The sequence below is a fragment of the Rutilus rutilus genome (genome assembly GCF_951802725.1).
Source record: "Rutilus rutilus genome assembly, chromosome: 12".
In the NCBI taxonomy this organism is placed as follows: Eukaryota; Metazoa; Chordata; class Actinopteri; order Cypriniformes; family Leuciscidae; genus Rutilus; species Rutilus rutilus.
In genome coordinates, this window is record NC_140217.1 from 40545308 (window position 1) to 40557807 (window position 12500).

The 12500-nt window shown below is 38.7% G+C and overlaps 1 protein-coding gene across 4 annotated transcripts in view; it reads right to left on the reverse strand.

Annotated features, from left to right (window-relative positions):
- LOC311301239 (zinc finger E-box-binding homeobox 1) overlaps positions 1-12500 on the reverse strand; it is a 44481-nt gene that overhangs the window by 7476 nt on the left and 24505 nt on the right. For all 4 annotated transcript variants that reach the window (XM_084426209.1, XM_084426212.1, XM_084426210.1 and 1 more), the window contains exons 2-6: positions 9605-9811; positions 5444-5644; positions 3871-4076; positions 2232-2340; positions 1-354 (exon numbers count right to left, since the gene is read on the reverse strand). The exon at positions 1-354 is cut by the window's left edge and continues 656 nt beyond it. In XM_084426209.1, the coding sequence (XP_084282335.1) occupies positions 1-354; positions 2232-2340; positions 3871-4076; positions 5444-5644; positions 9605-9811 (1077 nt within the window). The remainder of the gene's footprint in view (positions 355-2231; positions 2341-3870; positions 4077-5443; positions 5645-9604; positions 9812-12500) is intronic.

Here is a 12500-nt window from a genome sequence, read left to right on the forward strand (position 1 = left end):
GGAGCATCTCCTGAAGGAGGTGTTCGAATTTACTACGTGACTGAAGCAACGGCAGCAACGTTGTGCCTTTAAACACACCCGTCCTCATGGCCAAATCATCCGCCGGATCCCACGTCCGGCTCAAAACGGGAACGGCGGACTCCAACGGGAACTTTCCCCGGCTGCAGTTTCTCCCGCCGACCACAGGGGGCGACGTGGGCGATGGGAAGACTGGGGTCAAGTACGCGTGATGGGAGTGTCCGTTAAAATGAGCTGCGTTCCCGCTGAGGCACTTCTTACTGCTGAGGTGTGAGCTGTAGGATCCCGAGTGACTGAAGCGCTTCTTACAGTTCGAGCACTCGTACGGCTTCTCGCCTGCGGACACAGAGATTCAGTCGATAACTTCATCCCTTAAAACTCATCTTTGATAATCAGAATGACATATTTCCATGTTTAACCTATGAAAATGATTTCTTCATGCCTTAAAATAGCTTGAATGTACCTCGACACCCTTGCTTCATTTAGTGTACGCGGATTCATGAATATGCAAATGAGCCACGTGTAGATAACTTAAAGGATTAGTTCACTTTCAAACAATTTTTTGCTGATAATTTACTCACCCCGATGTCATCCAAGATATCCATGTCTTTCTTTCTTCAGTCGAAAAGAAATGAAGGTTTTTTAGGAAAACATTCCAGGATTTTGGGGATTTTCCAGGAGCATTTGTGGTTAAAAAGTATATATATATTTTTTTGAAAATGACCGATCGTTTCGCTAGATAAGACCCTTATTTCTTGACTGGGATCGTGTCGAGACTTTGAAGCTGCATTGAGACGAACATTTGAACCTTCTTTGAACATTGGAATAGTTGGTTGCCATTGAAGTCGATTCTGTGTAGAAAAATCCTGGAATGTTTTCCTCAAAAACCTTCATTTCTTTTCGACTGAAGAAAGAAAGACATGGATATCTTGGATGACATCGGGGTGAGTAAATTATCAGCAAAAAATTGTTTGAAAGTGAACTAATCCTTTAATCCCTTAAAACTCATCTTTGATAACCAAAATGACACATTTAAATGTTTTTTCCTGTGAAAATAATTTCTTCATGCTTTAAAATAGCTTGAATGTAACTTGACACCATTGCTTAATTTAGTATACGTGGGTTCATGAATATGCAAATGAGCCCCGCCTCCACTCACTCACCCACTCCAGCTCGGATTACCTGATCCAAGTGGAAATATTGGTTTAATTCAGACGAATATGTTTCAAACAGAAACTGATTCAGAAGAAGAGAAAGAGTGAATCATACAGACTCTTCTACAAGATTATTAATGCGCTCTCTACAACGTCAGACACATAACAGTAATTATGATTAACCGTTAACCGCTTGACTTCGTTATCAAACAGCTAGTAATCTGTTGATAATAAACGGGTGTTTTTGAGTTATGGTGTTGACTTATGAATTTACACATGGTTTGTCTAAAAAATATATTTAAAACACCACATAAGACATATAAACAACATAAAACACTTGCTTTGTTATTTTACCACAGGTGGACTTTAATTGTATCTGATTGGTGTATTTTTAGTCTTATGCATGTTTTATATCATACATTTTTTTTATTTTTTTTTTTTTATTCAGCATCATAATGGTTTTAGAAGTATATGTAGAGGAATTCATTGAATCTCGTGACAAAAATTTTGACACAAGAAGTCGAAAAGTTGAAATTATAACAAAAAGTCATAATTTTTATATTGCGTCAACAACTTTTTATATAATATATTCCTAACTTTTTATGCCCTAATTATGACTGTCATGCTTAAGATTTACCAAAGCGTGATTTGTTCCTGAAAGTTTTGGTTTTCTTATGTTGCGGAAATGGGCTTATTTTACTCCAAAACCAAAAGAAAAATATTTAGAATTATGTGAATAATATATATAATAGGATAATTAAAATACATAAATAAATGTATTAGTTTATAAAATATATATATATAAATATATACATATTTTATATAATTTATATATATATATATATATATATATATACTAAAATTAAAATGATGTTCCAGATTATTTAATTTTCATTACTCTAAAAATTACATTACAGCAATAAGAATTTAGCATATAAATGTGCAGAGAATTCCTAATGGTGGTAAAATATTAATATTTCTTCATGCATGATGTAAATTTTGTGTGAAATATGACTTGTGCATTTTCTTAAATCCACTTTTGCCAGTTGTGTTTCTTACCACTGTGAATGCGCAGGTGCTCTTTGAGGTGATGCTTGTATTTAAAGGCCTTTCCACACTGATTACACTTGAACTTCCTGCTCTCCATACTGGGCTCAGGCAAGGAATTCTGGGACATACATGAAATCATGAGCAGTTAGCACACGTCTACATGCGTGTCATTCGTTCTGGGGTGTGTTTCCCAAAAGCATCGTTAACCAAATATGTTCGCAAGTTCCGTCATTATCAGCAGTTCAACGAGTCTGTGTTTCCCGAAACCATCGTTCTAACGAACATTCGCAAACAGCATCGCAGAGTTGTGTGTTTGTGGCTAGAAGAAGAGTTTCTAGTTTGCATGACATGTGGACTCAATAAATCCTTATCTTGAGCAGAATAAGCAAGCTGACATTCAGTACATTTACGTCTTTTAGTTTGTCAAGAGATTTAAAGTATCGTTTTGGAGAGTGCGCATGTGCGAACGAGCTCTAGTGCGTGAGAACGAGACTATGATTGAATCTAGAAATAAAGCAAAATAACTGAGAAAAATGAGAAATAGTCCTCAGATGTCATGTCTGTAATTTATATCAAAACATCCAGCGTTAATTCGATCTCAAACAGATTCATTAAAAGAAGTTATTACTCCAACACCTGCGTGACATTATTAACCAACGTGCGACAGTACGGTTTCGGGAAACAGTCGTGACTATAGTTGATTTCTTCAACGATGCATCGTACTAGTTAAAGCTGCAGTCCGTAGTTTTTCCTCTTTGTCGCCCTCTCTGTTCGAAATCTGCAATTGCAGTTATTCGCGGAATTATCAACTATACGTGGGTTGTGCCTCGACACAGCGCGGATGAATCCAGTAGTTTAGAGGAGAACGTGCGGCTGTCAGTCGGTGTGGATCCTGGCATTCCCAATCACAGATTCTACTTTTGGGAAGTTTGACCAACATAAGAGTTTTCACCGAGAAATGTTCTGAACGAGTAGCATCCACTTTTGTTCTGAACAACTAAAGGGAAAAAGCATTGCAGTAAATCACGCTGATTAAATCTAACGATCGCTTATCAGATCACGTCAAACCGTGCAAATTATACTTTGTTCTCAAATTGTTAATGTTAACAACATCAGCATTGCGTGACATTTAATGCCCTTCCGATATTATCCTTGTTTCCGCATGGGCCGGTGTCAGTCTCTCTTTTTTTTTGTAGCCGATCCGAAGTCTTTCACGTTTTACAGCGGGTGAATCTCCTGGTGATTGTCGTTTGAACCTTTCTGGATCCGCCATCAAATTGCTAAGTTTAATCATATCCAGTGCTGTGAGAAAAGGCTATAAATCTCCAGCATCCTCACACTCGTAGCCGACTAGCCGAGACTCTTCTCTATGTGGACAGATGTGACAGATGTAATGACGCAAAGACATGCTCGAATTTCCTGCTGAAATCCACCGGGACCACTGGAGTTTAAAACATTATTACAAGTTTACCGTTCTGAGTCGAGCTACGGCAAGCAGAGAGTTCTGAACACTGGCTGGTGATGTACTTGCTCAAACATTTATTTTGGATAATCTTTTAACCCAAAAAAGTTACGGACTGCAGCTTTAAGCAGCGAGTTACGACGCTGTACGGGAAACACACCCCTGCCATGTGTGTGTGTGACGTACCTTCTCGTGCGTGTGAGCGTGGAGAGTCAGGTGCCGCTCCATCTGAGACCGGTACGGGGAACTGAACCCGCAGAGAGGACACACACTGTCTCCCGCGTCCCGGGCCGGGCAGAAGCTCAGGTGTTCCCTCAGAGACGCCTCGCGCTGGCAGGTCTGCTGGCAGTACGGGCACGTCTGCGGGGCGTCAGGGTTTAGCGGCCCACCGTCTGCACACCCGAAGAGAGATTATCTGATTAATCTGATTCATTCAATTTGTCTGATGCATTTGTGTAAGAAAAATATTCATATTTAAAGGGATAGTTCACCCAAAAATGAAAACTCTGTCAGTAATTACTCTCCCTCATGTTGTTCCAACCCCGTAAGACTTTCGTTCATCTTCAGAACACAAATTAAGATTTTTTGGATTAAATCTGAGAGCTGTCTCACTCCTCCATAGGCTTCTCTGTTATTGAACTTGCTGGCCCAGAAAGTTAGTAAAGACATCGTTAAAATAGTCCAAGTGACTAAAGTGGCTCAATCCACTGTATAATAGTTGAATAAAGTCATTATTTTAGGGGGGTTTTGCGCACAAAAAGTATTCTCGTCGCTTGATAAACTTAAGGTTGAGCCACTGTAGTCACTTGGACTATTTTAACAATGTCTTTACTAACTTTCTAACTTAAGATGCACTTTTATGATGGATAGATGCACTTTTATGATGGATAGATGCACTTTTATGATGGATAGATGCACTTTTATCATGAATAGATGCACTTTTATGATGGATAGATGCACTTTTATGATGGATAAATGCCCTTTTATGATGGATAGATGCACTTTTATGATGGATAGATGCACTTATATGATGGATAGATGCACTTTTATGATGGATAGATGCACTTTTATGATGGATAGATGCACTTTTATCATGAATAGATGCACTTTTATGATGGATAGATGCACTTTTATGATGGATAGATGCACTTTTATGATGGATAAATGCCCTTTTATGATGGATAGATGCACTTTTATGATGGATAGATGCACTTTTATCATGAATAGATGCACTTTTATGATGGATAGATGCACTTTTATGATGGATAAATGCCCTTTTATGATGGATAGATGCACTTTTATAATGGACAGATGCACTTTTATCATGAATAGATGCCCTTTTATCATGAATAGATGCACTTTTATCATGGATAGATGCACTTTTATCATGAATAGATGCACTTTTATGATGATAGATGCACTTTTATGATGATAGATACACTTTTATGATGGATAGATACACTTTTATGATGGATAGATGCACTTTTATGATGGACAGATGCACTTTTATGATGGACAGATGCACTTTATGGACTTCAAAACAGAAACGGCCATTCACTGCCATTATAAAGCTTGGAAGAGCCAGAACATTTTGTAATATAACTCTGATTGTATTCGTCTGAGAGAAGAATGTCATATACACCTAGGATGACTTGAGGGAGAGTAAATCATGGGCTAATTTTCATTTTGGGGTGAACAATCCCTTTAAGCTCCTTGGATGAACCCTGTATCACATAAACCGCAGGTGATGCTGGTGTACCTTTGGCCTCAGGTGAGTCGTGTTCTCCCGGTGACCAGCAGACCGGAGACATGTCGTCCTGAACGCCGTCTAAATGATACGAGTTCACGGATCCGTTGTGTTTCTGTGTGTGAATCGGACTGAGCAGGTTCGACACTTTCCTCAGCTGAACCACTGAGTCGTAATGAGGCACATCATCCATCACATGAGCGTCAGTCTGACCTGAGACACACACACACACACACGCTCAGATCAACGTCAGGAATTACATCACAAAACAGGTGGAAAAGAAACAGAGAACTTTCTTCAGGTTTAATGAATTTTTTTGATAGCTAAAAGAACTCTGATCATGTAAACGCAACAAAACAACATACAACAAAATGTATAAAGTAAACAAAAGTGCAAAAGAACAGTAATAAATAATGATAATAATAATAAAGAATCAGAACTAGATTTTTAACTAGATATCATTTCTGGGCTGACATGTTTTAATCCAGATTAAAATAATTATGACATAAAAAGTTGATTTAAAAGTTAAAAATTATGTAATATTTCTGACATTTATGTCACAGATTTAATCTAGTATCTCATAGTTTCAGCTTTTTCTGTCATAATTCTGTTTATGATTTACCAAAGCATGTTTTTTTTTTATTATATGGTGAAAATGGGTTTCCATACATTTTACTCCAAAATCAAAAGCAAAGTATTTTGAATAAAGATAATAATGATTATTTATTGCCTTAATATTATATATATATATAGATAGATAGATAGATAGATAGATAAATATTAAGGCAATTTATAAGCATTATTATCTTTATTCAAAATAATTTGTAAACATACAAATAAACAACAACAACAAAAAAAAAAATATATATATAAAGAGAAGTATTTTATATATATAGTTTTGTATATTTTTATAGTGTCTTTATATTTTTTAAATAATTGATTATTATTATTTTCATGAAAGTACATTTAACCCCCTAGAAATAAATACAAATAAAAAAACAATAAACAACATAGCGAATACAAAAATCGGAATGTTTGTTTAAAAACTTAATAGTGTTTTGTACTAGTTCAGTTTACGACGTCACAGTGCTTTGTCTTTATATCAGCCTGTTGTCATTAATCCCCATCAGAGATGTTGTGTTTGTGAGGTTGTGCGACTCTCGTTATGAAGGAACGCTTAAACTTCAGAGAAAATCGCACGAATGTTGCAAAAATTCTCCCTTGAAACCAACAAAACTGAAGCAGTGATGCCAGCGTGTCCTCAAATGTTTGCAGATGTTGGTCTCTCATGTCGTGTGTTTCAGTCGCTGTTATAGACCAACTCCAGCGTTTGATCTCGAGAAGCTTTTGATTTCAGAAGAGGAGCTTGTGAGGAAATATGATGACGGTTGATGAGCGCAGCAGTTTTGTGTTTCTGCATTTCTGTAACGAATATCGTCAGAATCACGGAGGCGGTGGAAATGAGTCATTACAGCGATGATGATGATAATTACTCTTTTTTTAAATGTGTCAAGTCATATCGTGTGATGATTACACACAGGAAGCTGACACGAATGTAGGCCATTGCTGTGTCTTTGACATAGTTTAAAAATTGTTTAAATTAAAACCCAAATTCTACAAACATAGTACAGATCTGTTCAAGACGGAGAAAAACACTTAAAACTGGGTTTTAATGTCACTTTAGGCTGAATGGATTTGTGTTCAAAATACAATATATTAAGATCATATATATATATATATATATATACAGTGAGGAAAATAAGTATTTGAACACCCTGCTATTTTGCAAGTTCTCCCACTTGGAAATCATGGAGGGGTCTGAAATGGTCATCGTAGGTGCATGTCCACTGTGAGAGACATAATAAAAAATAAAAAATCCAGAAATCACAATATATGATTTTTTAACTATTTATTTGTATGATACAGCTGCAAATAAGTATTTGAACACCTGTCTATCAGCTAGAATTCTGACCCTCAAAGACCTGTTAGTCTGCCTTTAAAATGTCCACCTCCACTCCATTTATTATCCTAAATTAGATGCACCTGTTTGAGGTCGTTAGCTGCATAAAGACACCTGTCCACCTCATACAATCAGTAAGAATCCAACTACTAACAAGGCCAAGACCAAAGAGCTGTCCAAAGACACTAGAGACAAAATTGTACACCTCCACAAGGCTGGAAAGGGCTACGGGGAAATTGCCAAGCAGCTTGGTGAAAAAAGGTCCACTGTTGGAGCAATCATTAGAAAATGGAAGAAGCTAAACATGACTGTCAATCTCCCTCGGACTGGGGCTCCATGCAAGATCTCACCTCGTGGGGTCTCAATGATCCTAAGAAAGGTGAGAAATCAGCCCAGAACTACACGGGAGGAGCTGGTCAATGACCTGAAAAGAGCTGGGACCACCGTTTCCAAGGTTACTGTTGGTAATACACTAAGACGTCATGGTTTGAAATCATGCATGGCACGGAAGGTTCCCCTGCTTAAACCAGCACATGTCAAGGCCCGTCTTAAGTTTGCCAATGACCATTTGGATGATCCAGAGGAGTCATGGGAGAAAGTCATGTGGTCAGATGAGACCAAAATAGAACTTTTTGGTCATAATTCCACTAAACGTATTTGGAGGAAGAAGAATGATGAGTACCATCCCAAGAACACCATCCCTACTGTGAAGCATGGGGGTGGTAGCATCATGCTCTGGGGGTGTTTTTCTGCACATGGGACAGGGCGACTGCACTGTATTAAGGAGAGGATGACCGGGGCCATGTATTGCGAGATTTTGGGGAACAACCTCCTTCCCTCAGTTAGAGCATTGAAGATGGGTCGAGGCTGGGTCTTCCAACATGACAATGACCCGAAGCACACAGCCAGGATAACCAAGGAGTGGCTCTGTAAGAAGCATATCAAGGTTCTGGCGTGGCCTAGCCAGTCTCCAGACCTAAACCCAATAGAGAATCTTTGGAGGGAGCTCAAACTCCGTGTTTCTCAGCGACAGCCCAGAAACCTGACTGATCTAGAGAAGATCTGTGTGGAGGAGTGGGCCAAAATCCCTCCTGCAGTGTGTGCAAACCTGGTGAAAAACTACAGGAAACGTTTGACCTCTGTAATTGCAAACAAAGGCTACTGTACCAAATATTAACATTGATTTTCTCAGGTGTTCAAATACTTATTTGCAGCTGTATCATACAAATAAATAAAATCATACATTGTTAAAAAATCATACATTGTGATTTCTGGATTTTTTTTTTCTAGATTATGTCTCTCACAGTATATATATATAATAAAACAAATTAAGTGTTTTTCTCACCCTTAACTGAGTTTCAAATGCAAAATATAAACAATGTATGTCAATAATGATGTCATGTGACAACAATGTCAAAAAAACATATTTATATAATGGCAATTTTAAACAGTGTTTTTCTCACCTTTGAACGGGTCTGTACTATGTATAAAAATTAAACATGCAAAATAATAATATACATTGAGGAAAATAAGTATTTGAACACGCTGCTATTTTGCAAGTTCTCCCACTTGGAAATCATGGAGGGGTCTGAAATTGTCATCGTAGGTGCATGTCCACATATGTGTGTGTGTGTGTGTGTGTGTGTGTGTGTGTGTGTGTGTGTTTTAAACTTGATATTTGACATTAAATCATTGACATACATTGTTTTTATTTTGCACTTTTTAATTTTGTACAGATTTATTCAAGGGTGAGAAAAAACAGATTTTTTTTAAATCCGCATTATTCTCTGACAATTTTTTATTTCTTTTTTTACTTGATATTTGAACTTTACAACTAACTTTACTAACTTTACTTAGCGTACTACTTACTGAATCCTGCAATTAGTATGTCCACTAATATTTTTCTATGGAATAATGTGAAGCCGTATGAAACATCTCAGACTGTAGTTTGCTACTTTGCTGCATGTGTGTGGCATCCAAATGTTTTTATTATTATCTAGCATTTTTAATGTGTGTAAACAAAGTTTTGGTCCGATCAAATAATGGGTTTTGAGAAAGAGTTTTCATCCATTTTTAGTTCTGTAATTGTTCTTGATGTTTCATTACAGGTTCTTCAGATCTTTTATTCTGGAGTATAAAAAGTTCAAAAGATTCTCGTGGAACAACAGACTGTAAAATGTTTTAATTGAGGCTTTATTTGGCCGGAGACTTACTGAACATGCTGTGGTCGCAGCGTTCGGGGTGTGTGTTCGTGATGTTACAGGGTGTGTTTTCCGTGTGGATCCAGTTCTCCGGAGCCGGACTTCCGGGATCCGTTCCCTCGCTTACTTTATCCTGAGCATCTCTGCTGTCCTGAACCTCCATTCCCCAAACACTGCCCTCATCCTCTCCTTCAGAACCCAGACAGCGCTCGCTCTCTCCTACACACACAACACACAACACACAACATCAGCTCAGAGAACATCAGCACCAGCTCAGAGAACACACAACATCAGAGAACAAACACATCAGCAGTGAGAACACACACATCAACACAGAGAACACACAACACCAGCTCAGAGAACACACAACATCAGAGAACAAACACATCAGCAGTGAGAACACACACATCAACACAGAGAACACACAACACCAGCTCAGAGAACACACAACATCAGAGAACAAACACATCAGCAGTGAGAACACACACATCAACACAGAGAACACACAACACCAGCTCAGAGAACACACAACACCAGCTCAGAGAACACACAACATCAGAGAACAAACACATCAGCAGTGAGAACACACACATCAACACAGAGAACACACAACACCAGCTCAGAGAACACACAACACCAGCTCAGAGAACACACAACACCAGCTCAGAGAACACACAACATCAGAGAACAAACACATCAGCAGTGAGAACACACACATCAACACAGAGAACACACAACACCAGCTCAGAGAACACACAACATCAGAGAACAAACACATCAGCAGTGAGAACACACACATCAACACAGAGAACACACAACACCAGCTCAGAGAACACACAACATCAGAGAACAAACACATCAGCAGTGAGAACACACACATCAACACAGAGAACACACAACACCAGCTCAGAGAACACACACATCAACACAGAGAACACACAACACCAGCTCAGAGAACACACACATCAGCACAGAGAACACACAACATCAGCACAGAGAACACACACATCAGCACAGAGAACACACACATCAACATATCAACACAGAGAACACACACATCAACACAGAGAACACACAACACCAGCTCAGAGAACACACACATCAGCACAGAGAACACACACACACCAGCACAGAGAACACACACATCAGCACAGAGAACACACAACATCAGCACAGAGAACACACACATCAACACAGAGAACACACAACACCAGCTCAGAGAACACACACATCAACACAGAGAACACACACACACCAGCACAGAGAACACACAACATCAGCACAGAGAACACACACATCAGCACAGAGAACACACACATCAACACAGAGAACACACAACACCAGCTCAGAGAACACACACATCAGCACAGAGAACACACACACCAGCACAGAGAACACACACATCAGCACAGAGAACACACAACATCAGCACAGAGAACACACACATCAACACAGAGAACACACAACACCAGCTCAGAGAACACACACATCAGCACAGAGAACACACACACCAGCACAGAGAACACACAACATCAGCACAGAGAACACACACATCAGCACAGAGAACACACAAACATCAGCACAGAGAACACACACATCAGCACAGAGAACACACAAACATCAGCACAGAGAACATCAGCACAGAGAACATCAGCACAGAGAACATCAGCACAGAGAACACACAACATCAGCACAGAGAACATCAGCACAGAGAACACACAACATCAGCACAGAGAACACACAACATCAGCACAGAGAACACACACATCAGCACAGAGAACACACACATCAGCACAGAGAACACACAACATCAGCACAGAGAACATCAGCACAGAGAACATCAGCACAGAGAACATCAGCACAGAGAACACACAACATCAGCACAGAGAACATCAGCACAGAGAACATCAGCACAGAGAACACACAAACATCAGCACAGAGAACACACAACATCAGCACAGAGAACATCAGCACAGAGAACACACAAACATCAGCACAGAGAACATCAGCACAGAGAACATCAGCACAGAGAACATCAGCACACACAACATCAGCACAGAGAACATCAGCACAGAGAACACACAACATCAGCACAGAGAACACACAACATCAGCACAGAGAACACACAACATCAGCACAGAGAACATCAGCACAGAGAACACACAAACATCAGCACAGAGAACATCAGCACAGAGAACATCAGCACAGAGAACATCAGCACACACAACATCAGCACAGAGAACATCAGCACAGAGAACACACAACATCAGCACAGAGAACACACAACATCAGCACAGAGAACACACAACATCAGCACAGAGAACATCAGCACAGAGAACATCAGCACAGAGAACACACAACATCAGCACAGAGAACATCAGCACTGCAACATCTAACATCAATGCAGTCATTCACAATAAACGTGCATCGCAAAAACAGCCACTTTAACACACATTAACAGATCTCGTTTAACATTAACATTAGTTAATGCATCAGTTAACATGAGCAATGCATTTGTTTCAGTAATGTTTGTTAATGTTAGTGCATTAACTAATGTCATCAGATACAACTTTTGATTTTAATAATGGATTAGTAAATGTAGAAATTAACAATAACTAGGATTAATAAACAATTTTCTGTCATAATCATTTGTTGACAAACAAGTATTCATTACTTCAATTAGCTTGTTTCTGCCTTAAATTATTACATTGTTTAAATGCATTTTTTGCATAAATTATTGAAGTTTTAAATACATTTTTAGCTAACTGTGATTTGTATGTACATTTATGAAATACATAACTTAGACAGTTACTTCTGATAAGAGATCACTCTAAACTGTAATGTGGACTCATGCATTTTCTGTAAACCTGCTTTGAAACGATGTGTATTGTGAAGAGCGCTATACAAA